At 54.5% G+C, this 27,055-nt stretch overlaps 1 protein-coding gene across 3 annotated transcripts in view; it reads right to left on the bottom strand.

Annotated features, from left to right (window-relative positions):
* The window catches only part of LRP5 (LDL receptor related protein 5), a 123,100-nt gene that overhangs the window by 20,832 nt on the left and 75,213 nt on the right, over positions 1 to 27,055 (bottom strand). For all 3 annotated transcript variants that reach the window (XM_025286832.3, XM_025286830.3, XM_025286831.3), the window contains exons 8-16: positions 20,988 to 21,204; positions 18,997 to 19,286; positions 16,165 to 16,391; positions 14,748 to 14,932; positions 9,262 to 9,585; positions 7,001 to 7,200; positions 2,538 to 2,746; positions 910 to 1,100; positions 65 to 274 (exon numbers count right to left, since the gene is read on the bottom strand). In XM_025286832.3, coding sequence (XP_025142617.3) covers positions 65 to 274; positions 910 to 1,100; positions 2,538 to 2,746; positions 7,001 to 7,200; positions 9,262 to 9,585; positions 14,748 to 14,932; positions 16,165 to 16,391; positions 18,997 to 19,286; positions 20,988 to 21,204 — 2,053 coding nt within the window. The remainder of the gene's footprint in view (positions 1 to 64; positions 275 to 909; positions 1,101 to 2,537; positions 2,747 to 7,000; positions 7,201 to 9,261; positions 9,586 to 14,747; positions 14,933 to 16,164; positions 16,392 to 18,996; positions 19,287 to 20,987; positions 21,205 to 27,055) is intronic.

Raw genomic sequence — 27,055 nt, 5'->3', positions numbered from 1 at the left:
CGTGCAGAGGCGTTCCCTCCCCTCAGGGGCCCCCGCACAGCCCCACTGCCCGCCCCCCACGTACAGAGCTCCTCCAGGCTGATGTCCTCCACAGCATGAATGCCAGTCAGGTGCGCGACACGGCCTTGGACTCGTGTCCGTGCGTCCCCCGTGGTCTTGTCCACACGCTCGATCATCTGCTGCTGGCGGTCAATCCAGTAGAGGTGCTTGCCCAGCACGGTCAGGCCCACGGGCTGCACGATGTTGGCGTCCTCCAGGGTCAGGCGGTTGGCCCCTGAGAGAGGGATAAGCGCCCCCTGAGTGGCGGCTGACCCCGAGAGCTCAGCCCATGCTCGCTCTGGGAGAATGGAGAGCTGCCGGGAGCCTGGGGGATGCCAGGCTCAGGCTGGACACGCTTCCTGGAAGCAGGCAGACCTGAGACCTCCTCTCAGTCAGCCCTGCTTCCACCTGGGTTGGCCTTGTAACTGCAGCCGTGGACCCAAGTTGCTGATCCCCTGAAAACACGGTGCCTCCCCTTCCCCCAGCCCACCCCAACTTCTGGCAGAAAAGCCCCTCCAAGCTCTCATTCTTGCTCCTCTCCAGGCCGGGGCCCCCAGACTACGGCAGCCATGGCCAAGCAGCTGTAAGTGCGGGCGCTGGAGGCAAAGGGCACAGGATTCCTGCTCCACCCCACACTGGGGACCCCGGGCAGCTGGCTCACCCTCTCTGAACCTCCCTGGACTCTACGGATCAGGAATCATTCGGGTCCCACATCCTGGAATGTGGCTGGGAGACTGTATGTGCCTCCTCGCAGCAGGCCCGCAAGAGACTGTGGCATGTGACCGATGGCCAGGAAGGCGGGCATTCCCGGCGGGTCAGACAGGGTGGCTGCCGAGGGACCAATCCCCAGGGAGGCCCCAGGCCTCGTACCTGACAGGTCACAGCTCTCGATGCGCTTCAGGTCGGCGTCCACCCAGAAGAGCTTGCCCAGTGTGTTGTCCACCACGAGGGCCACAGGGCGGATGAGGCCCGTGGTGAAGAGGACCTCGCGCTCCGTGCCGTCCAGGGCGGCGCGCTCGATCTTGGCGGCACGGTCCTGCATGTTGGTGAAGTACAGGTACCTGCGGAGGGCGGCAGTGAGGACCCGTTGTGCCCTGCCCGTCCTCGGCCAAGCCCGAGAGACCGGCCCCGACCCTGCGGACGTCCATAAGGCGAGCGGCCGCATGACCCCGGCCCCCGGAGGTGAGAGGTCACAGCCTGGAGGGGCCAGAGAATGTCCCCCAAGACCTCACGGCTACCTGGAACCTCAGAATGTGACCTTACTGGGAAACAAGGTGTTTGCAGATGTAATTAAGGATCAAGATGAGGCCACCCTTGGGACTTCCCTGGCAGTCCCAGATGGTTAAGGCTCTGAGGTTCCACTGCTGGGGGGGTACAGGTTCAATCCCTGGTCAGGGAACTAAGATCCCGCATGCTGTGCAAGGGCCCTCAACCAGTGAGAGTGGCCTTAGGAGAGAAAGAAGAGGCCACGGGACACAGAAAGGAGTCCATGTGATGACGCGGACAGAGCGGAGGGACGCGGTCACAAGCCTAGGAGCACCCAGGGCCCCCAAGCTGAGAGGCAGGGAGTAGGCTCCCCTTCAGACTCCGGCGGGAGCATGGCCTCGCTGCCCTTGACTCTGGCCCCTGGAACCGCAGGAGAACAGGCCTTTGTGTTTGAAGCCCCCGGTTTGTGGTCACTTGTGGTGGCCCCTCCTCTGGTTCCTGAAGAAGCACCAGCACTGACTGAGCCCCCGGTGCTGCACGGCTGGTACTCCCTACTCTCTTCACCAGGAAACTGAGTCCCTGGGAGGTCACGTCACACAGGCAGTAAGTGATGGAATCGGGATTTGAACTCAGGTCTGCACGACAGCCCCTGGGGAGAAGGTCCAGTACACAGTGCCTGGACAGGTCTGACTCTGGCTCTGAATGGCCAGCCCTGCAGGTATCTGGGGTGACCACCATGCTCCTGCCTCCCACCTCCAAACGTGCCTAACCTCATGTCATGGGGCTTTGGGCGCCCCCCTGCCCTGGTCCTTTCCTCCAGGACCCTCCACATCTTTCCGCATGTCTCAGCCTACCAGACAACCTGAGGGCTGACAGACAGAGCATCAGGGAGCTTCACGGAAGGAAGAAGCTCCAAGTCAGGTAGTGACCTCCCCGTGGTGGGACCTATGCAAGTGAATAACTTGCCACCACCTGGGATGCTATGGAAGGGATGGCTGTACAGGGTTCAGATTTGATGGGATGGTCCGACACCTATGAACTAGAGCTCACATCCTGCCTGTGTCTCAACAAAGCCCCAACCCCTGCACAGGCTTTCAGTCCAGGCTGTCCCTGGGCGTCTCCGCCTCCTCCCCACGACTGGGAATGAGCTGCTGTTTCCTCGCCCCGCCGACCCCTGGCTGTGGTGGCAGGGACCCTGGGGAGCTCCCGATGGACAGGCATGTTGGGGGTGGAAGATCCCTCCCGGCCCGAGAGGGGCGCCCAGCGCACCCCTACAGGGACAGCCCCCGCACCCGCGCTCAGCGTTGACGACGATGGCCCTCGGCTTGTCGCGGTCCCCCCGCAGCACCACGCCCATGGCGTCCCCGTTGAGCCGGTGGACGTTGATGGTGTTGGTGGCCTCGCATGTCCAGAACAGTGTCCGGCTGTAGATGTCAATGCTGAGGTCATGCGGCTGCCTGTCCGGGTTCTGGCTTTGGCTCGGAGAGGTCAGAACAAAGGGCTGTAAGACGGTAAAGAAACAAGCATCCGCTGGAGACACGGCAGGGAGGGCGGAGGCCTCCGCCCCAGTCCACAGTGAGCATCAAAATCTCAACCCTGTTTGGAACCTTGCCTTTCCAACCAGCTCTTGTCCACACGTCCACCCGCGAGTGAAGGGGCTCCCCTGACAGCCTTCAGGGGAGTTCTCGCCATGAGCTCTGGGCCAGGCCCGGCCACCGGTGATGGCAGAGGACCCAGATGGTAGCCACCCCACCCCGGCCGGCCGGCCTGGGCCTGCTCGCAGAGGGGGGACCGCCAGGCAGCCAAGTGGTCAGCCAGGATCGCAGGCCCCCGGCTCAAGGCATCGCCTCCCTTCTTGTTTCCTTAGACCCAGGCTTTTGGATTAAGACTCTCAAGTCTTGCTGTCTTTTAAAGTACTCAGGGATTGATGCTGAGGCTGAAGCTCTAATACTCTGGCCACCTGAAGTGATGTGTTGATTCACTGAAAAAGACCCTGATGCTGGGAAAGATCGAAGGCAAAAGGAGAAGGGGGCGGCAAAGGATGAGATGGTTGGATGGCATCACCGCCTCAATGAACATGAGTTTGAGCAAATCCTGGGAGTTGGTGAAGGACAGGGAAACCTGGAGTGCTGCAGCCCATGGGGTCGCAAAGAGTCGGACACAACTGAGCGACTGAACAACAACGAAAATTCAGGGTGCCGGGATAATGGGTGTCCAGCTTGGAGGTCCACCTCTCCGTCTCTTCCCTGAGGGCCAGAGGCTGGGTGTGGGGCTCAAGGGCAGGTGAGGGTACAGGGCCACCCCGCAGTGTATCCTGGGAGCCCAGGGGCAGTGTAGGCCCCTCTCAGAGGCTGTTATCCCTCTGGGTCTCCACCCCAAGCCTCTCCCGGGAACTGTGCCCGACTTCATGCTATCTGCTGCATCTCAGGGATGAGCCTGGCTCTCAGAGTCACCGACAGAGAATCCCTTCAAGGGGGTACCTCATTTCATGAACTGATGCCAGAGGAGGAGCACCTCTCATCTCCCTCCCAGGCCAGAGCCCAACTCCCTGGTGGATGTGGTCCCCCTGGGTGCTCGGGTGACTTGACCTGCTGCAAAGGGGCTTCCCAAGCTCCTGGGTTGCTGCCACCAACAGTCTGGATGAAAAGCCCCTTCTCCTGAGAAAGGCATCATCTTCTAATGATGCTCTGACCACAGCTCATTGCAGACCCTCTTTATCTGCCTCTTTTCAGGCATTAATAAAACAACAAGTCACCAGTGGGGGAAGAGGTGGCTTGCAGGCAAAAGGAAGCCCCCTTCCCCAGGCCCAGCCTCTAGGACCCAGCTGGAGAGGAACCCCCCACCCTCCCAGCCCCCCACACCCGGCAGCCTCTGGTCCAGCCCTGCTGGGCGGCTAGAAGTGTGCCAGTCGCATCTCTGCAGGTAACAACATCCACATCCTGGGAGCTGTGGGCCCTAGGAGGCAAGCGTCAACTCCAACCAGCACCTTCCTTTCTCAGGAGCCACGGAGCTCTCTGGCCAAAGACCACAGACCAATGTAGCTGACGGCCTGGGAGTAAAGCAAGATTCCAGCCAGCCCTGGCCAGAGTCAGGCTCCCCGTGAAGGGTGGGTATGTGGGAACCGGGCACACACTCATCGGAACAACCAGGGGAGAGAAGTACACAGTGTAATGGCACAGCGCCCACGTCCCTCCCGGGCAGACAGGAGCGAGGAGATCAAGCTTACACGGCTGGCCAGTTTCCTAAAGCCCGGACTCCAGTTTTAACATAAGGAACAGCACAATGCCAGCGCAAAAGCCAACTCAATGTCACCATCAACAGCCCACCCCTCACAGTACAGAGCGGTCCTCAACCAAGTGTCCCAAAAGCGGATGCAGCCCGTGTCCACTGGTGGGTGGACGGATAAGCAAAGCGTGTTCTGTACATGCAGTGGGATGTTATTCAGTCCTAAAGAGGAAGAAAATTCTGATACCTGCCAGGATGAACCTCGAGGTCACTGTGCTCAGTGAAATCAGCCAGTCACAAAAGGACAGACATCGATCGCACGGTTCTAACTATATGCAGGACTTAAGAGTTGTCAGATTCACAGAGACAGAAAGCAGGATGGTGGGTGCCAGGGACTGGGGGAGGAGGGGGGTGGAGAGTTAGTGTTTAACAGGGACAGACTGTCATCAGAGACAGACAGTGGGGACGGCTGTTCAACAGTATGAATGTACTTAATGCCACAGAGCTGTACACTTAAAAATGGTGAAAATGGTACATTTTATATAATGTATGTTTACCACAATGAAAGAATAAAATATTAAATAGAAAAACAAAAGCAGAGTAGATAATAGTAAGCTTCCCAGGCGGCACTTGTGGTAAAAGAATCCGCCTGTCAGTGCAGGAGACGCAAGAGACGCGCGTTCGATCCTTGGGTCAGGAAGATCCCTTGGAGAAGGGAATGGCCACCCACTGCAGTATTCTTGCCCAGAGGATTCAGCGGACACAGGAGCCTGGTGGGCTACAGTCCATGGGGCCGCGAAGAGTCACACACAACTGGGCACCCAACTAATAATGAAGAATGCCATCCCTGGGGTGGGGGTGTGCTCCAAATAATCAAAGCTACAGGAAAACCGAGTTCAGTAGGGAGGGAAATGAATGTTATCCAGATTAAGTGCTCTTCAAAGGACCTTATTCTTCAAAGTCCTCCCCCACTTTTGCAGACACCATAAAAGAATGCAAAAGAACTCGTCTCCCTGGGACTTGAAGGCAATTTGCACCCAGCAACTTTCTCAGCAGGGAAGCCACAGTCCATCAATTAACACTTCACTTTCTCCAAAGGACTCAAAGTCACTGTCACCTGAGCCCGGAGAGAGATGAAAGAAATCCATTCCCACCATCTTCCCCAGGCTCTGCTCCCATCTGGGGACAGCTGGAGCCTCTACCATCCACCAAGGACACACAGTCAAAGGACGGTTAACCTGACACTGTTGCCGGATGACGTATTTTGTGCTGCCCAGCTGTACAGGCAGCCCTGGTACCCAGTTCGGGGCAGGGAACAGAAGATCTTCTGAAAATCCCTCCTGACACAAAACAGCCTTGCATGACAATGCCGAGACCCCCCCACACGACATAAGCAATTACAGCAACTACTCAATCGAGAAAGAGACTGGGTTCCGTAGCTCTTGTGAAAGGAGCCTTTCGAAACTGGCATGACCAGGCAGGCGTGTCCTACCGGGGTTCTGGCCACAGTTCCCTGTCACACGGCTGGATACGCCGGATGAGCCCGGAGGCTGCAGCGACATCCTTCCTGGCCTGGGTCACAAACACCTAACACAGGAAAGCAGTCAGTTCTGCTAGACTCAGGTTTGGAAAACGCGCCTCTGCTCCACGCTGTGATGTATCAGGGACAACTCCAGCAGAGCATGGTTTTCGAGTTTGCACAACTCCACCCAGGAGAAACACTAGCAAGTGCAGAGCACGCAGCTGGCACCGCGCTAAGCAGGGGTGAACACACACCTCCAGCGCCCCTCAGACCCCCTGCACCGGGAGCCACACCATCCATGCAGGGGTTTTAACGTTGCATCCCATCTCAGGCAGCCCTCCCTCCACAGTTCCACCAAAACCCACAAGCCACAGCCCTCCGGCTCCCGTCTCCTCAGCCAACTTCGGGTCTCTGAAAGGTCAAGGGCCGTATCTGCCATAGCATTTATGTACCCAACCATTTAAGGGGCAGGGCGGGGCCCCTGCATCGCCAGGGTCCTCTCTTTTGCTTAGTCTGTCGTTGATGGAGTTTTGAGAGCTGCGCTCCTAGTCCCCCACCCCACCCCATCAGCCCTGAGGTCTGTTCTGCTCCATTCTACACAGTGCAGTGATTTTCAGAAACACACATACTGCTTCATAGCAGAACTGGCTGTACACAACTCCTCTGAAATAAAAAATAAGCCTAGAATAACCAATACCAACCGTCCTTGTACAAAACCACTGTGGAAAGGGGAAAAAAAAAAGACCCCACGGGGTCTGACATCTACCAGCACTCCATAAACAACTGCCAAGATCCAGTTTCTACACAGAGTCATCATCTCAGGGTTTTGCACGACTCAGCCTGACACCCCACAAGGACATAACTGGGGCCCAGATCATCACCTACCGCCCACCGTGCTCCCCGGCACCCCCTCTGCTAAGAAAAGGGGGCGGCGGTGGCCTGCTCCTTGTGGAAGCGCACCCCCCGGCCGCCCCTCCATATTCCAGCACTTCCAACAGGCACACTTGCCTGGGTCCCGTCGTCCTTGGCTCGTTTGATGTTCTGGCGCCCGTCCACCCAGTAGATGAACTTGTCCAGCGGGTCGTAGTCGATGGCCTTGACGTTGCGCAGGCCGTGCAGCGGCAGGATGAGGTCTGGGCTGTGCTGGTCGTCAGGAATCATCCGGCTGATGGCACACTTCTGGCTGAACAGCAGGAAGGTGGTGGGCGCTGGAGGGGGCAGACAGAGGAGGGGCCGCCGGTCAGTGTCAGAGCCGAAGAGGGAGGGGCCGGGGAGGATGGCGTCGCATGCTATGGTAAAAAGTAGGTCCGTGTGTGTACCTACGAGACGGACGTGAAAAACGGCTGGGAAGACACAGTCGATTCTTGGGGGGCGGTGGTGGACCATGAGGAATTTGACTCTCCGTGTTACACGTGTCTCTGTCGTTTCAGTATTTTATTATAAGTGTACGTGTTATTTTAAAACTAGATATCCATTTCTTTTTGAAAAACATTTACTTGGCTGTGCTTAGTCTTAGCTGCAGCCCACCGGACCTTTGTTGAGGCACGCGGGACCTTCAGTTGCAGCATGCACACTCTTAATTGATGCATGTGGGACTAGTGCCCTGACCAGGGGTCGAACCCAGGCCCTAAGCATCGGGAAAGCAAAGTCTTAGCCACTGGACCACCAGGGAAGCCCCTCATTAAAAAAAAAAAAAAAAAAAAGCCACACCTTTTTTTTGATGTGGACCATTTTAAAAGTCTTTATTAAATGTGTTACAATACTGCTTCTGTTTTATGTTTGGTTTTCTTGGCCAAGAGGCACGTGGGATCCTATCCCCCCAACCAATTCACACCCCCCCCCCACCAGAAGGCCAAGTCTTAGCCACTGGACTGCCAGGGAAGGCCTCTATTTCTTTTTAAATTATCAAGACTTAAGTTGGAAGGAGCGAAAGGCAGTGAGCCTCAGACTCTGACAAGTGTGTGAGATGCTCTGGTGACTGTGGGATTCTCCAGGGGCTACTATGAGCTCCAGGGAACGGCCGAAAACCATGTGAACAGTGAGACCGGGGGGGGGGCGCTCCTCGGGGCTGTCAGGACCCAGAACGTGCAGAGGCCACTGTCAGCGCTACGGCCGCACCACGTGAATCCAATCATGGCCCTGGGTCCGCAGCCGTGGGAGCCGGCACCCAGGTCACATCCCCGGGGGGGTGGATGACCTGCACCTCCATTTGACTCTTCAAGGTTACAGCACCCCCGGAAACTGGAGAACAGGACCAGAGGGAGCCCAGGAAGGGGGAGTCCCAGCTGCGGCCCCAGGCCCATCATGTACCAGCCGAGGACTGCCACCAAGCCCCTCCGCCCTTCGAGGCTGTGGGTCCCGCATCCACACTTTTGGACCATGGATGCCCAGCCCTCCCAACGCCCAAGGCCGCGAGAGGCTCGCTCAAGGCCCCGGGTGACAAAGAGCTTTGTAAGCTGTCTACAGCTGCTCAGAGGCCGAGTCCTAACCAGCGCCCTGGTGATGTCACAGGAGAAGAGCCTGCCAACAGGACGTGTCTGTTCTCCCTGCAGGCCGTGGGGAAGTCACGCTCCAGCTCTCTGAACCTCGCTTTTCTGAGTACCGGAATGAAAGAAAAAAGGCTGGCCTCGTTTAGAGGGTCAGTGTGAGGATCACACAAGTGGACGTGAGGCTGGCAGTAAGGGTTGGGGGCGGGGACCCTGGAGCCAGCTTGCCTGGATTCAGACCTGGTTCCAAGTCTCACTGTTGTGTGGCCTTGGGTGGGTAACTACGTGTCTCTGTGCTCACGGTTCTTGTCTGTGAAATGGGGACAGTGATGTTGCCTATCCCATAGACTGGAGGATTGCTGCTGCTGCTGCTGCTAAGTCGCTTCAGTCGCGTCCGACTGTGTGACCCCATGGACAGCAGCCCACCAGGCTCCTCTGTGAATACTGGAGTGGGTTGCCATTTCCTTCTCCAAGACTGGAGGATTAAGTGCCGTAAAAAGCATTTGGAATAGTGCCCAAATCTATAAGTGACAGAGACTGTTTTTCACAGCCAAAGAGCCTCCCATGGGATGTATCAGGTGAGGGCTTGGCCCACCCAATCACGTCTTGATGAAGCAGCAGGGCTTCTACCCAGCCCGAGCCTCCAGTAACATGATGCATATGTGCAGTGCACAACCTGCCCAACTGCCCACGTGCACCCATGATGCTTCTTTCTGCCTTGCCTGTCAGAGGCAGGTGGGTCTCATGTGGGAGTGAGGGCCAGGGGGACAGCAAGGCACTTACGGCTGCAATTGCGGCTGCTGGGGTCCAGGGTGTAATGCGAGGCGCAGCTGCAGCGGTGGCCGCTGGGGACGGCGAGGCACAGCTGGCCACACTGCCCGTTGTTGTGCATGCAGTCGTTGAGGCCGTCCTGGCGGGAGGAGTGGAACACCAGGATGTCCATCACGAAGTCCAGGTGGCCCTGGATGAGGGTGCGGTTCCGGCCGCTGGTCTTGTCGGCCCGCTCGATGCTGTGCAGGTTCCAGTCTGTCCAGTAGATGTAATCGCTGTACTGGGTCAGACCGAAGGGGTGCGGGAGGTCATCTGCAATCACGACCCGCTCCTGACCTGCGTGGAGACACGACGGCGCGGCGTCAGCCAGGGCACCACACGGGCGCCAATCCACAGCCTGGCCACCTACGTCGGGCTCGTAAAGCGTGCGAGCACTCTGGGAAATCGGCAGGGCCCACGGAGCCTGGATGTGCGCCTACCCTGAGGGCAGGCAGCTCCCCTCCTGCTGCATAAGAGACGTGCACTGAGCGCTCCCCCAAACAGCACAGATGAGACTGTGCGCAGCAGCGACTGTGTAACAGCCACAGCAGGAAACAACCCGAACAGCAGGACGGGTTTAACAAAAATGCTACAATCTTCAGGCCATGGAAATGACACAGCAGTAAAACAGAGTAACAACGTGGGTGAGTCTCAGTCATTAGATGGAAAGAAGCCAGATGCTGAAGAGCACACGCCGTACGGTCAGTGATAGAAAGTTCTAGAACGGCACAACTAGAGCATGTAGACAGACGTCAGCGCAGCAGTGAGCCCTGAGGAGGCCGGTAAGATTGACTAAGAGCCTTTCGGGGGCTGGAAACGTCCTTGCTTTGATCTGCATGGAAGCTGCACAGCCTATGTTGATGCTTCTATGGATGTACAAGTATCGGTATGTAAAAGTTCTCCAACCTGACCACTTTTTTGTACTTTACTATATTTGTATGTCATAAGATACTTCATTTTATTTTGGCCACATCATGAGGCTTGCAGAACTTCAGTTCCCTGCATGTCAATAAAAATTTTTAAATTAAACCTTCTGCCTAGCAGTCTACCACAGGGATGGGAACCAGGCTCTGGAGTCAGCCTGGGTCCCCTTGCTCCTCCACTGATCCCCTGACCTCGGGCAATCTGTGTACACTCCTTGATCCTCAGTCTCCCCATCTGCAAAGTGAGTATTCTTCAGAGTGCCCTCACGACTTCCCTGGCAGTCCAGTGGTTAAGACTCTGCACTCCCAATGCAGGGGGCCTGGGTTCAATCTCTGGTCAGGGAACTAGAAGTCACAAAGTGAAAGGGAAAGTCGCTCAGTCGTGTCTGACTCCTTGCGACCCCATGGACTATACTGTCCATGGAATTCTCCAGGCCAGAATGCTGGAGCGGGTAGCCCTTCCCTTCTCCAGGGGATTTCCCCAAGCCAGGGACTGAACCCAAGTCTCCCACATTGTGGGCAGATTCTTTACTGTCTGAGCCACCAGGGAAGCCCATAAATACTGGAGTGGGTAGCCTTTCCCTTCTCCAGAGGATCTTCCCGACCCAGGAATCAAACCAGGTCTCCCGAATTGCAGGCAGATTCTTTACCAGTGAGCTACCAGGGAGGCCGCAACTGAAGATCCCTCATGCTGCAACAAAGAGCCGGTGCAGTCTAAGGAATTGGAAAACGAAAAGAGTGTCCTCATGGGTACCCATGATACTTAAATGTAATAAACTGTGATTAAAAAATCAGTGAGGTCTGTGATTATCATTGTGATAAATATTCAGTGAGATCATGTAGAATGCATGTAAAATGGTCAAAATGCCAGTACAAAATAAGTGCTTGGTAAAAGTTACGTGCAGGAGACCCGGGTTCAGTCCCTGGGTTGGGAAGATCCCCTGGAGAAGAGAACCGCTGCCCAGTCTGGTATTCCTTTTACTTATTTATCTGTTTTGGCTGTGCTGGGCCTTCGCTGCTGCTCCGGCTTTTCTCTAGCTGTGGTGAGCAGGGGCGATGCTCTGGTTGCGAGTTTCTCTCCGCGGTAGCTTCTCTTGCTGCCGAGCACGGGCTCGAGGGTTCAGTAGTTGCCGCCCGTGGGCTCTAGAGCACAGGCTCAATAGTTGTGGTTCGTGGGCTTAGTTGTTCCGAGGCATGTGGGATCTTCCCAGACCAGGGTTGGAACCAGTGTCTCCTGCATTGGCAGGCAGATTCTTTACCATGGAGCTGCCTGGAAAGCACCCCCCACTCCAGTATTCTCGCCTGGAGAATTCCATGGACAGAGGAACCGGGTGGGACTCATTGGAAAAGACCCTGATGCTGGGAAAGACTGAAGGCCAAAGGAGAAGGGGGTGGCAGAAGCTGAGATAGATAGCAACACCTACTCAATGGACATGAATATGAACACACTCTGGGAGACAGAAGGAAGGGAAGCCTGGAGTGCTGCAATCCCTGGGGTCACAAAGACTCAGACACAACTTAGCAACTGAACAACAAGAAGAAGTTATGAGCAGAATAGCATTCTCCGTCTTCTCCAGGGCTGCCCTCATAGCTCAGTTGGTAAAGAATCTGCCTGCAATGCAGAAGACCCGGTTTGATTCCTGGGTCGGGAAGATCCCCTGGAGAAGGGATAAGCTACCCACTCCAGTATTCTTGGACTTCCCAGGTGGCTCAGCTGGCAAAGAATCCACCTGCAATGCGGGAGACCTAGGTTCGATCCCTGGCTTGGGAAGATCCCCTGGAGAAGGGAAAGGCTACCCACTCCAGTATTCTGGCCTGAAGAATTCCACAGGCTGTATAGTCCATGGGGTCGCAAAGAGTCGGACACGACTGAGTGACTTTCACTCACTCACTCCCTCTTCTCCAAAGAGCTCCACATTCTAATCTCCAGGATTTGTGAACATCATGCCTTACGTGGCTGGGGGCTTTGCAGGTGTGACTAAATTAAAGATTCTGAACTGCAGAGATGATCCTGGATTATCCCAGGACACCCGATGTAAGTACAAGGGTAGAGAGAACAGGACCGTGAGCGGGGCTGGTCACTACAGCTGGTTTTGAAGTTGGAGGAAGGGGCCACGAGGAAGGAGGCAGGCAGCCTCCAGAAGATGGAAAGGCATTGGGCCCAGGCAGCAGCCTCCAGAAGGGAGGGGGCCAGGCCCACACCTTGCTTGGAGCCCAGTGACCCCATCTGGGGATACGGCTGCTCAGGCTAATGCCAGCAGCAGAGGACGTGTCAAATGAACCAGGGTGTGACCACTGAGCAGCCACATGCGGAACACACACACCTGTGGGCAGCTGCTGGGGCTACAGCGGCAACAGGCAGGCTCAGGGCCGAGCGGGATGGGGCGTGGTGGAAAGGGCGCAGAGGGGGGCTGAGCCCCGCAGGAGGGAGAGAGCATGTGAGGGGCCTGGGGACGCTCAACCTCAACCCCGGTGTGGGGTCCTAAGTCTGCCCCCGTCAAAGTGTGTGTGTTGTGCGAACGCCTCACATATGCTCTGTGCATGCTGAGTCACTCAGTCGTATCCAATTCTTTGTGACCCCCATGGACTATAGCCTGCCAGGTTCCTCTGTCCGTGGGATTTTTTTCCAGGCAAGAATACTGGAGTGGGTTGCCATTTCCTCCTCCAGGGGATCTTCCCAACCCAGGGATCGAACCTGCGTCTCCTGCATTGCAGGCAGATTCTTTACCACTGAGTCACTGCAGAAGCCAATATACACATATGCTCTATTTCACGGTAAAAATGATGCCAATGATGGGAGTCTTCCTGGTGGTCCAGGGGCTAAGACTCCACTTTCCCAATGCAGGAGACCGGGGTTCAATCCCTGATCAGGGAACTAGATCCCACACGCCACAACTAAGAGTGCGTGTTGCAACTAGAGATCGAAGGGAGATCCTTCATGCCACAACTAAGACCCCATACAGCCAAATAAATTTTTTTTTTTTAAATGAAGCCCATGAAAACAAATCAGAGACATGTGGACATGCTCCTCCTATGTGGGAGCAGGAGGAAGCGGAATGGAAATCATCTATGGCACGATTTGAAATAATGTTTTGAAAATGATTTTTAAAAAGGAAAAAAGTGAAAAAAAATCCCAGGCTCACAATCCACACTCAGCTCTTACACACAGGCACTCTTCCCACAGGGGCCTCCCCTGTTGTTAACCAAGTGCTCTGGACACGTCTGTGCTGTTCAGCGGGAAACCTGCCACAGCAGAAAAACAGCCCGGCCGGATGCACCCGACTGCCCTCGACCTGAAGGCTTGGGCGGGTTTCCAAGGCTTTCACTGGTTTTCCTCTGAGTGTGTCATTACTCTGGGGTAATCAGGGAGCTTAATTGTTTCAGGCAACCACAGCTGTGCTGCAACAAGTTTCCCACCTGCCACCAGCCTCTTATAACTCCCTGAGGGGCTGGCGTGGTGGCCTTGAAGACGCAGTCAAGCCTCGCTCCGGGCCCCATGAACCAGGACAGTCAGTGTGCAGGGCGGGTGCAGCCCACTGCGAGCAGAAACCAGAACACAGAGCTTCTGGCCCTGGCTCTGTTCACACAGTACCTGGGGCAAGTGGTTCGGACCACCAAGGCCTCAGTCTCCTCATCTGTAAAGTGGGCACAACTGTGCCTACCACAGGGGGCGGCCGCGGCGGTAAGGAAGGAAGCCAAAGTCTCTCAATTGCACAGGGTAGCTCCACCAACAGGTACCACCCAAGAGAGCCACCCTCCCCCACCCACCAAGAAGTCCAGTCATGTTCTAGGATCCAATCCTGCCCTCACTGCTAGGTGATATGGAATAAGGTTTTTTTTTTCCCTGGCTTTTAAAATTATTATTTATTTATGTGTTTTCAGTTGTGCTGGGTCTTTGTTGCTGCCTGTGGGCATTCTCTAGTTGCCGTGTACGGGGAGCACTCCCTTCCCTTGTTGGGAGCACAGGCTCTATCTAGTGCATGGGCTTCAGGAGTTGTGGTGCAGGGGCTTAGATGCCCCCCGGCATGTGGAATCTTCCCCGACCAGGGACTGAACCTGTGTCCGTGCATTGGCAGGTGGAATCCTAACCACTGGACCACCAGGGAAGTCCTGGGTTTTGTTTTTAATCTAATCCCAGGGTGTTGAGTGGCCCCAGAACGATGCCTGGTACCCAAGAGGAATTCAGGGTCGGATGGAGAGGGAGCGTGTGGTCCTGGGGGCTAAGCAGTGCTCGGTGACCTTACACAGGTCCCGTTACCTCCCTGGGCCTCAGTTTCCCCATCACTGAAAACCTATGCTCTGTGGTGTCAGGTCAGATTAGAATCCTGGCCTGGGGTTGGTCTGGACCCGGCTGTCAGCACCAGGGCCTCTACACAACGGCAGCAGGGGCAGAAAGGGACACCTCTGTGGCATGCTGGGTCAGCACTCGGGGCCTGTCCACACCTTGCAAGCCCGAGGGCACAGTGCCTTGGGGGCTGAGGGTGGCTGACACCCCACCACGGGTGCCCCCTCCCGGCAGGACCCACCGGCTCTCACCCAGCATGTTGGATGACTCGATCATGTTGGTGTCCAGGTCCGTCCAGTAGAGACGCTGGTCAGCGTAGTCGATGGTGAGGTCATTGGCCCGGCCCACCTTGTCCACCAGCGTCATGCAGTTGGTCCCATCCATGAAGGCCCGCACGATCCTGGGCTTGCCGCCCCACTCGGTCCAATAGATGTAGCTGGAAGACACGGGAGCAGGGCAGGTTCGGTCAGCGTGTCCACCCTTGAGTCAGGGCAGGGAGCCTGCCTGCCGCCATCTGCTGGGCCGTGCTGAAGGCATCTTATAGGAAGCATGGACGAGGGGAGACCTGGGAGCCCCCCCAACCCACTGTCCCTCCAGAAGCAGCCACGGAGCTGCATCCTGGCTCCTGGGGTCGCACAGCAGCCGCCCCTGCAAGCTAAGCCCTGATACTCTTGTTCACGTGCACACCGTGGTGGCCATGTGTCAGGACATCCAGGTGGGGACCCCATGTCAGGGACAAATGCTAAGTAGGCTAGACAGGAGAACGTGGGCCAATCAGGGCGTGCAGTCCCTTTCCTCAAAAAAGGAAGAAAACAAGACCCCGAGACAAACAGGGTTTGCAGGGCCGGGATTCGAACTCGGCTCCACCACCTCCACCCAAGGTCCTCTTTCCTGGCTCTTCACCATCAGCTCTGGGGAAGAAACCTCCATCTCAGACTTGTGTTTCCTGGTTCTTTCACTAAAATCTGGACCTCTCCCTATGTTCTGCAGAAATCTTCCTTCCCTAACAGCACGCAGCAGGCAGGGTTTGGGGTGCTCCCTACACATCACTGATGCTTTATGGGGTGAGCAGTGCAGGCAGAGGAAGACTCCGCCTGGCCCTCTGGCCCCAGGACAGGGCCCCCAGGCTGCTTGACAGATCAAAGCATGTGCCTTGCAAGGCAGGTTTCAATCTGCAGCCAAGCAGCTGCACGAGGCCAGGAGGAGAAGCTCTGGACAGGGATCTGGATAGGACTTCTTGGCCCACTAACGTGACCTTCAGTCACTGAGCTTCTCCGAGCCTCAGTTTCTGCATCCGTGAAATCAGGTACAGAGACATCCACGCTATCCGTGAAATCAGGTACAAAGACATTCACGCTGGCAGGGCCCCTGGGCGCTCCTACGAGAGGCTCCCCTGGGAGGGCCCGGGTGATGCCTGATACAGGGGCCTCCCTTCCTTCCTGCTTCTGCTCTGGGCCTCAGTGTCCCGACTGTGAAATGAACCAGATGACCCTCCCCTTCAAGGGTTCTGCTGGTCCCGGCCACCTCCAAGCTCACAGCGGTCATTACTACTCTCAGCTGCAGTGTCGACGGGCAGCGGGCAGCCATGTGCCTCGGGGCATCACTGCACTGGCTGGTGTGGAGAGGCGGTGGGGGCACGGGCGCACGGGCTGGCAAAGCGGCCCTTACCCTTTGGTGGGGTCCAGGGCCAGCGACCGAGGGTTGTCTAGATCCCTCCACACGAGGACCTGCCGGAACTGCCCGTCCAGCCGGGCCACTTCGATCCTGTTGGTCCCGGTGTCTGCCCAGTAGAGGTTCTTGCCCATCCAATCGACGGCCATGCCTTCCGGGTAGTCGAGGCCAAACTCGATCACGTGCTCCACGGAGCTCCCATTCATGAAGGCCCGGCTGATGGTCTGGGAGTGGGGAGAAGGAGAGGCCACCCGTTAGGAACCTGAGTTTCAGCAGACGTCTCACCAGCTGATGCTGGAGCGACTGCTGACCATAACCACTATCAGCAACTGACCAGCTACTGATGAGGGGCCAGATCACAGCATTTGAGTTTCTATTCTTTTTATTCCTTCTATCTATTCCCCCTCAACATTCGAGTTTTTAAAGGAACTTTTAAAACAACCTTTTTAGAAGAAACAATTTGGCTATATATATATATATATATATATATATACTTTTTTAAACTATGTAAACATATTATATAATAGTACATAATTATAAAATAATATATCATTATATAAGTATATTATATATACATGTCTCAGGACCCTTCAAAATAGTTACATCCTAAAAAAGAAATCCTTGGATCTTTCACCCAGTAATCTTCCTCTTGAAATGTTATTCAAAGGAAAGAAAATACAAAAGAGACTTTATACACAGAGATATCTGTTACTGTGGTATGGTTTAGAGTTGGGAAAAAACTGGAAGGCCATTTAAAATAAGGCAATGATTAAGAAATATATGCACAGTAGAATAATTTACACATTTAAAGAATTATGTCAAAGAGTTTGTAATAGCTTGAGACAAAATATGTTATAATGTGACGAAAAAAACACAGGATACAGAATTCTATGTAGCATATGACTGATTATGAGAAGCACTAACATGGGGAAAAAATGCAAGGAGATACACTAAACGCCATCAGTGGCTGACTCCAAACAATGGGGATGTGGGTGTTTTATTTTCTTCTTTATACTTTTTCTGTATATTTTTCTCTCTTTCTACAGTGAACCCTACGACTTTTAAAATCAGAAAAAAACCTTACGAACCATGTAATCCCAATGGTAGAATAAAAGGTAGATGACTACATCATTTCAGTGTCCCGTGCTTTAGAACAGGGGTTAGAGGATGTTTTTGGTAAATATTTCAGGCATCACAGGGTACATGGATTTGCCACTACCTAGTGGCTTCCCAGGCGGCACAGGTGGTAAAGAACCCGCCTGCCAATGCAGGAGACACAAGAGATGCGGGTTCGATCTCGGGTCGGGAAGATCCCCTGGAGGAGGGCATGGCAACCCACTCCAGTATTCTTGCTGGCAAATCCCACGGACAGAGAAGCCTGGTGGGCTACAGTCCAAGGGGTCGCAAAGAGTCAGACACAACGGAAGTGAATCAGCACGCAAGCTCAGTGGCACAACAGCAGGTGCGGACGATCCACAGGCAAACGGGCAGCACCGTTCCAATAAAACTTTACTGACAAAGTCAGGAGGCTGGCCCAAGGACCAGTTTGCCAAACTCGACTTGAGAAGATAAAGGAGGCTCTCCTGTACTTATCCAGGATATTTGCAGTAGCACCCAGAACAAAGAAAGCTTGTTAAGTAAGCGGGCACTTGTGAGGCATGAGTGCGGTGAAGCAAAAGACACATGGGTACATAATCATTCTAGAAACAGCCACCCGTGTGTCCACCGGATCTACGCATTGTAATCATTCACGCTTAGGTATTAACATGGGTTCACTAGTGTTCTATTGGTTTGAATCAATCCACAATAAATATTTTTTTTAATTTTTGTTTTAACTTTTAAAAATTTATTTTTAGCTGCGCCCTGCAGCTTGTGGGATCTTGGTTCCCCGACCCAGGGATGAAGCCCATACCCCCTGCAGTGGAGGCACAGAGTTCTAACTGCTGGACCACCAAGGAACTCCCTATAGTTTTTTTCTTTTAATTTTTTATACTCAGCCATAAAAAAGAATGAAATTTTGCCATCTGTAACAACATGCACAGACTTGGAGGGCATTATACTTTGTCATAAGTCAGACAGAGAAAAACAAATAGTGTAGCATTTCACTTATATGGGAATATAAAAACTGCAACAAACTAGCAAATATAACAAAAAAGAAACAGACTCACAGATGCAGTGGATACCAGAGGGGAGAGGGGAGAGGGGGCAACATCAGGGCAAGAGAGAGAAACGTACAAACTATTAGGGATAAAATAAGCTACAAGGATGCCCTGGACCACAGGGGCCCACAGCCAATACTTTCAGTAGCGATACATGGAGTCTAAGCTTTCAAAAGGGTCAATCACTATACTGTGCACTCGCTACGGACATTGCACAGCAACTGAACTTCAATTAAAAAAACAAAACAAAACTATTGGGACTCCCTGCTGGCCTAGGGGCTAAGACTCCACACTCCCAGTGCAGGGGGCCTGGGTTCAACCCCTGGTTGGGGAGCTAGGTCCCACGTGCTAAGACCAAAGATCCCGCTTGTACAACGAAGACTGAAAACCCCAAGTGCCACAACGAAGGCCTGGCCCAGCCAAATAAATAAATCATTAAAAAAATATATTAAGGGACTTCCCAGTGGTCCAGGGGTTAATACTCTGCTCCCGACGCAGGGGGATCATGCATCGTGCTCTCTCATGACTGGACAGCTAAGATCATACATGGTATGGCCCCCCAAAAGAAAACCTATCAAAAAAAGAAAACCTTTTTTAAGCCTCTGAGGCGATACCATCGCCGGCAGGTATTCACAGGAGAGGTGAACAGCAGGACACCCCGCCGCCGTACCTTCAGGCTGACGTCGGTCCAGTAGATGTGATTGTTGGACACGTCGAAGTCCAGGGCGGACGCCTCCTTGACGCCCGTGAGCGGGATGGCCACGTCGTTGTTGTTGGTGTCCAGGGAGATCCGGTGGATGGCGGCCCGGCTGGTGAACACCAGGAAGGCCTCGGGCACGATGCAGGTCTTCATGTCGCTTAGCAGCTCCAGGCCGATGGGGCAGCCGCACTTGGTGGCGCGGGGCGTGAAGAAGCACAGGTGGCTGCAGCCCCCGTTCCTGTCCGCACACGGGTTGGTTCCTGGACGGAAAGACACAGGTTCTAGACCCCAGTGGCCCTGCAATGGGGGGGCGGTGGCTCCAGGTCGTATGTGGCTTCATCTCCCCCAGGCGCCACTAGGGGACAGCAGGTAGGGTTGGTGGAAACCCGGGTCCCCCCCTGGCTCCGGGCCCTGGGCCTCCCTGCACACTTGAAAGCCCCCCTCCTCAAGGCCGCCTGGGGATGCCTCGCCCTCTGCTCCCCCTTGCCTGCTGGGCCTGGCCTCCCCGCCTGCTGAGCAACCAGACTGCAGCCCAAGTCACCACCCGGACGGTTCCTCCTCCAAGTCCCCGACATTCTCAGCGCCCTCCACATCTCAGATTCACCCAGGACAGCCCAAGGCGCCTGTTTCTTATTCCAGCAGACGGTAGTCAGCATATATTTTATTTTGGGCCAGCCTGTTAGACTCACTCTGCCACAGTGCTGTTAAAATTGGCTTTAATTTCGTGTTAAATATTTCAGCTAAAAAAAGAAATCCTCTCTGCCATCTTTCTCAGTAAATCCTGACGAGAGAGAGACAGAAGGTGGGAAGGGACCCAATTTCTCAACTTTAAATCACACCCCATGGAGGCATCATGTTTCTTATCTCTGCAGCTTTATTCTTTGCTTTTCAAACACCCATGTGCTGGTGGGCTTTGTACTCTGCCGTAGATAAAGAAAGTGCTTTCCAAGGCGGCTGGTAAACCAGGTGTGTTGATTCCATCATCTGGACTGAGGAGGGCAGGCTGAGACCAAAGACCTCTCCTGGAGACAGGGGTACACCGTCCCCCCGCCACCCCCCAGGTGCCCCTCAGGCCCTCCAGGCCCGTGCTCAGCTGCCCCTTCTGCCGGGCAGACCCTGCCCCCACCTGCTCCCCAAATTCCACGCTCAAATGCCCTCCCTTGCATTTTAAAGCCAGGCATCCCTTTCACATCTCAGCTCTACTCACCAGCCTGGCAGCAGAGCTCACCCACTGGACTAGAAGCAACTTGAGGGCAAGCCCTGGGGCCTCTCTGGTCAGTCCCCTGTCCCTCCCTCCAGCGAAGGTCAACTGAGTGTCTCTGATGAGAAGGTGTAGGACTAGGCACCGGGACCCCAGGTGGGGACGACTCCCTGTCCCTACAGAGCCCACTGTCCCATCCCCGCTTCTGTCCCCCCGGCACAGCTGGACACTGCTGTCCCCAGTATAGACTATGCACTTGCACTGGGAATCCTAGTCATAAAGCGACAAGTCACTGTGTCAAGGGAACTTTCTGCAGATCCCGGCTTTTAGATATACGGTGTGCATTTTAGGGTCCAGCCTGTCACACTGGACAACGATCTCAGCCCGGCCCAGCCCCAGGCGTGAGTCTTGAGCTTGGCCACCCATTTGTATGCCCCAGCACTAATGGGGCCGCCTTGTCATTAGTGTAGAGGGCTGTACTAAGACGCTCAGCCAGAGCCTGGCACGCAGTAGGCGAGTGTTAGCCACCGTGAGAGCAACTACTGCCAGCCGCGCCCACTCACTGTGCCCGGTCCACACCCCACCCCATCACATGTCCTGGTGTTCTCACCACCTCCTGCCCTGTCCAGCCCCAGAGCGGGTGCCCCAGCCCGGCACGCACACCCCCAGCTTCAGCCTCCAGCTCGGCTGCCTGTGGACCAAAGGGGAGCCACCAGCCTGTGGCAGGGCTGGCCCCCAGCTAGAGGCTGACCGGACTCACCGACGACCTTGGCCACGTTCGCGGCCTTGAGCCCCATCAGGTCGGGCAGCTGGTCGATGATGACGTCCCTGCTGGCCTTGACCTTGTGCACACGCTCGATGCTACGCCGCTGCCAGTCAGTCCAGTAGATGAAGTCCCCCAGCAGTGTGAACCCGAAAATGTGTGGGAGCTTGTCCTCCAGGAGGGTCCGCCGCTTGGTCCCATCGACGTTGATCACCTGCAGGATGGCAGACACGGGGCTGAGCCAGCCTCGGGCCTGAGCGGCCTGGAACGGGCCCCAGCAGCATCTGGCCAGGCCAGGCACCATGGCTCACTGAGGCAGCTGGATGAATGACGTCTTCAGTGATGGTGCCATTCAGGGGCTCTTCCCAACTGCCTCCCTGACCTGGGTGTGCATGCTGTGCTGAGAGGGGCAGGCAAGGCAAACAGGTATCCTCTGCCTCGCCATCGCTGATCGACTGGCTGTGGCTGCCTGGAGTACCAAGGTGTAGGTTCTCCAACCGGGGATAGGCTCATTGATTAGCAATGTCTGCCCAGACGCAGCATGAGGAGGCACTGATCACCAACCCCGACACAGAGTCCAGTTTCAAAAGGCTGGACCATGAATGCATTAACCCAGACAAGGCCTCCCACTTGCCTGTGGACTAATTTCTTGCTCGGTCAGGACCAGGTGACCTCTGAGGACACGTTTGCTTCTAAGTCTGAGCTCAGAGCTATAAGACGATATCCAACCCCAGACATACTTGTTGAGTCGCTAAGTCCTACCCAACTCTTTTGTGACCCCATGGACTATAGCCCACCAGGCTCCTCTGTCCACAGGATTTCCTGGGCACAACACTAGAGAGGGTTGCCATTTCCTACTCCATGGGATCTTCCCAACCCTGGGATCAAACCTGCATCTCCTGCATTGGCAGGTGGCTTCTTTACCGCTGAGCCACCAGGGAAGCCCTCCCAGCTACACGCTGGTGGCCGTTGACTCTGAGATGTAAAAGCTAAATCTTCTTGAAGAGTCAGTGCCGATTAAAAGCATCAACCACGAAAGCCACAGATGAGAAAAGTACTGTCAAACATAAGAACGCCTTAACCAACCGAAACACAGAGACAAACAGGGTAAGACGTGCTTGTGATGACAGGCGATCAGCAGAAGCCGATGTGCAAAGGAAGACGATAAAAACGCAACATCCGAACTTTGGGCTCTCAGGCCAGGATCAAAGAGACACGGTGAATTAAAGGCAAGTCTCAACAGGCCTCGTGCAGCCAGATTGTATTTCCAGCTCATCAGAGAGGACCCAAGCCTTCTGCTGTGCAGGTGGCACACGCGTAAGACAGATCGGGTATGTGCTGAACAGAAAAGACTTAGGTCCTCTGTTGTTGGGCAGCACAGGACAGAACTCAAAACTGCTGGGTCAAACGGTGGGGGGCAGGACAGGCAGCTCTGGACCCTGCAGCCAGGGACCCCACCCCTGCTCTGTCCACGGCCGAGTCCCTGCACCCCATGGACCTCAGTCTGTCCACCTGCAGTTAAGGGGAGCAGCTAAGTCACCCTGGGAACTTAACCAAACAACTGTGGCTGGGCCCCATCAGGGGCAATTACATCAAAAGGGGCGCAATGAGCCGCCCAGGTGAGGGACCATCTCCTGTGTCACGAGCTGGCTTGCAGACCTCGGGCAGCAGGATTTCTGGGTAGAGCTCTGGGCTCCACTCCTGGCCCACGGGTTAGCCCCAGAGGTCAGGCGACGGATGCAGGAGCACTCCAAGCTGGTCCAGGGTGCTGGTTCTGGTTTTGGCCCCACAACATGAAGGCACATAAAGATGGTGAACACATGCTTTACAGAGCGCTTGGACCTGGGAAAGGGGTCTTGCCTGAGGAAGTGCACAGCAAGAGGAAGAGCGTCTCCAAGAACACACGGCCCGTCTCACACTCACAAACACACAAGCAACACGCTTGCTCCTTCTCTGACACTGAATACCCAGGGTTAGGCAGGGGCTGTGGATACAGATCAGTACAACAAAAACAATCCACGTCTGAAAAGTAAAGACTCCGCCTGCTATACACTGAAGGGTCAGCAGTATCTCTTTAGAGACCTTTCTCGTCCTTCTCTAGGTCCACATTTTCTTCATTTCCTTTAATAACTCCATTCCAGACATAAGTAAGCACACGTTCTACTGACTGATGTGAGGAAGTACATTTTCCCAGCTTAGGAATGATGAACGTGAGCCCACGGAAGACCCAGGATGATTGAGGGGGGCGGACGCTGCCCAGAAGCACCTCCCTGTTTCTGCCTGCTCCCCCGCCCCATCCCACCGTCTCGATTTTCCAGAACAAAGTGGGGGAGGCTGTGAGCTGCTCCCCGGGGCCAGGCTGGTGGCTCCCATCACAGGCACAGACCCGTGGCTCTGGGCTGGCAGGGCACCCCTCTGCCTTGGAAGCCCTCCCCGCTTCCTCTTTGCACAATTACAGACCCCATGAAACACCCAGCAAGCCCTCCAACTTGGAAGAACATCAAGACTCAAACACTCAAGAAAATAAATGATCCCACGGCAGCCTTTTTCACAGCAGCTTTCAGCACACCTTGACCAAACCCAACAGATCTGTTAAAGTAACTCTGCTGGGCCAGGCCTTTCCCAAATCCTGGAGCAGATGAGTGCAGCCTGTCTACAGGGAGACACATGTCAGCCCCCCAGGCTCCCTCTGGGCCCAACTCAGGGACCCCTACCTTCCCTGGACCCTCTAACGGAGGGCGAGGAGATAGGCATGGGAACCCATCCAACAGCCTCCGGGGTGGGCAACGCATCAGAACAGAATCCAGAAAGAACAAATCCGAACCTGGGAGATCGACAACATGGGGGCCAGAAGAGAGCATGGGAGGCGGACCATCCAGGAGAGGGGCTAGCAAGCAGTTTCTGAAAAGGAGCGTAAATATTTTCAGCTTTGAGGCCATAAGGTTATTGTCACAGAAAAACAGCCATGGAGGGAGCCTAAAATAAGTGTGAGTGCGTCCCAATATCTCAGATATGCAGATGACACCACCCTTATGGCAGAAAGCGAAGAAGAACTAAAGAGCCTCTTGTTGAAAGTGAAAGAGGAGACTGAAAAAGTTGGCTTAAAACTCAACATTCAGAAAACTAAGATCATGGCATCTGGTCCCCTCACTTCATAGCAAATAGAAGGGAAGACAATGGAAACAGTGAGAGACTTTATTTTGGGGGGCTCCAAAATCACTGCAGATGGTAACTGCAGCCATGAAATTAAAAGATGCTTGCTCCTTGGAAGAAAAGTTATGACCAACCTAGACAGTGTATTAAAAAGCAGAGACAACCCATGGTGGATTCATGTTGATGTATGGCAAAACCAATACAATACTGTAAAGTAATTAGCCTCCAATTAAAATAAATAAATTTATATTAAAAAAAAAAAAAAGCAGAGACATTACTTTGCTAACGAAGGTCCGTCTAGTCAAAGCTTTGGTTTTTCCAGTAGTCATGTATGGATGTGAGAGTTGGACTATGAAGACAGCTGAGTGCCGAAGAACTGATGCTTTTGAACTGTGGTATTGGAGAAGACTCTTGAGAGTCCCCTGGACTGAAAGGAGATCCAACTGGTCCATCCTAAAGGAAATCAGTCCTAAATATTCATTGGAAGGACTGATGATGAAGCTAAAGCTCCAACACTTTGGCCACCTGATGCGAAGAACTGAATCACTGGAAAAAAACTCTGATGCTGGGAAAGATTGAAGGCAGGAGGAGAAGGGGACAACAGAGGATGAGATGGTTGGATGGCATCACCAACTCAATGGACATGAGTTTGAATAACCTCCAGGACAGGGAAGCCTGGAGTGCTGCAGTCCATGGGGTTGCAAAGAGTCGGACATGACTGAGCAGCTGAACAGAATGGAACATGTCCCAGTAACACTTCATTTGTGCAAAAAACAAAAAAATTGGGATTTCATATAAATTTCACATGCCATGAGATACCACTCCTTTGATTGTTTTCATTTAAAAGTGTAAGAAATTCCTTGATGGTCCAGTGGTTAGGACTCGGAACTTTCATTGCTGGGCCCAGGTTCAATCCCTGGTTGATGAACTAAGATCCCACGAGCCATGCAGGTCAGCAAAAAGGTAAGTGTAGAAACCCCCAAGCATTTGATAGTGGCACAAATCAGGCAGTCTGGCCTCCGGTCCACAGTTTTCAACCCCTGATCGAGAAGTTCCCCTGCCCTTGATTTTCAGGAAAGGAAACTAGATGCCTCCAGGAAGTTATGTCCAAATGGCCAAGCCAGATGTGGAAGGGGCCCGCGTGCAGCGTGCTCTCTCTGACCTCTAGGCCTCCAGCCTCCTATGCTCAGCTGACCTCACACTCCAGACCCAGGTCTGGGGTAGGGGAAGTGGCGGGTGGCAGGAAGAACACACCCATCCCCCGACCAGCTCATTGCACAACCTGCAGAACAGCAGCTGTGCGAAGGGAGGAAGGGGGGGCAGACCCCAGAGAAGCCCACCCTCGGCCGTGTCCAAGGGGCAGGACCCACTGCTGCGGGGTCTGCATGCTGCTGCTGCTGCTGCTGCTAGGTCGCTTTAGTCGTGTCCAACTCTGTGCGACCCCATAGATGGCAGCCCACAAGGCTCCCCCATCCCTGGGATTCTCCAGGAAAGAACACTGGAGTGGGTTGCCATTTCCTTCTCCAATGCATGAAAGTGAAAAGTGAAAGGGAAGTCAGTCATGTCCGACTCCCAGCGACCCCATGGACTGCAGCCCACCAGGCTCCTCCGTCCATGGGATTTTCCAAGCAAGAGTACTGGAGTGGGGTGCCACTGCCTTCTCCAGCGGGGTCTGCATGGCCACCCACAAACCAGAGGACCTCAAAAAGTCGCCTGAACTGCACTTTCCTTACACTGAATGCTGTTTCCAGCACTTAGCCATGCAAAGGGGTGTGATTCCCAGGACCAATACTTTGAAAGCATGACTCTTAAAGGAAAAAGAGGGACTTTCCTGGTGGTCCAGTGGGTGGGACTTCGCCATCCAATGCGGGGGATGTGGATTCGATGTCTGGTCAGGGAGCTGGGATCCCACATGCTTCAAGGCCAAAAAATACCCAAAACATTTTTAAGAAAAAGGAAGCAGTGTTGTAACAAATTTGATAAAGACTTTAGAAATAGCCCACATTAAAAAAAAAAAAACAAGGAAAAAGAGTTCTGCTCTCTGATGGAATAACTATACTCACATAAAACCCCAAACTGCCCTGGTTATTTTGATTCACGTAATTCAAAAGATCTTACACACATACCCACACACACCCGCAGAGCTTGTGGCCCCGTTGCTCAGGGGTCCTGCACCCTTCTTCCCCAGGGCTCATGGACCTGGACACACAGCCCATCCATCACTCCTCCAATGAGGGTTTATTCCCTGTGTGCTGGAAGTCACCTCCACCAACTCAGGAAATGTCAGGAGCAGGGGGACGTATGTATTTTCATCTTAGTCTGTGATTCCTCCTTGGCCCGCCTGCCCCCCTGGGGCGGGGGTGATCCCCGCCGGGTACTTCCCATGAGCACCCACCCTGACGGCAGACAACCACCAGCAGATGTCAGCTGCAAGGACACCAGCTCCCCAGGGCCCTGGCTGAGTAAGACATCCGGGTGGTGGTAGGGGGAGCTGCAAGGAGTCCGGGTGATCCCCTAGGGCCTCCAGCAAGTACCAGGTAACCCACACACAAGTGACACTTCCTGACTCAAAGATGGGCCAAACAGGCCTATGGGGTCGGCCCATGAGACTTCTGCTTCTTGTACCCGGGTGTCAGAACAACCCTGGGGAGAAGTGAAACTGAAAGGGTATTCACTCAGTCGTGTCCAACTCTTTGTGACTCCGTGGACTGGAGCCCGACAGGCTCCTCTGTCCATGGCATTCTGCAGGCACTGGAGCGTGTAGCCATTCCCTTCTCCAGGGGATCTTCCAGACTCAGGGATTGAATCCCAGTCTCCTGCAAGGCAGGCAGATTCTTTACAGTCTTAGCCACCAGGGAAGCCCCTAGGGAGGAAGCTTTAGAAGATACCGCAAGGCCACAGAGGGCAAGACT

This window comes from Bubalus bubalis, chromosome 5 (genome assembly GCF_019923935.1).
Source record: "Bubalus bubalis isolate 160015118507 breed Murrah chromosome 5, NDDB_SH_1, whole genome shotgun sequence".
Taxonomy (NCBI): domain Eukaryota; kingdom Metazoa; phylum Chordata; class Mammalia; order Artiodactyla; family Bovidae; genus Bubalus; species Bubalus bubalis.
Note: the sequence above shows the minus strand (reverse complement) of the source record. Positions and strands in the feature narration are given on the sequence as shown.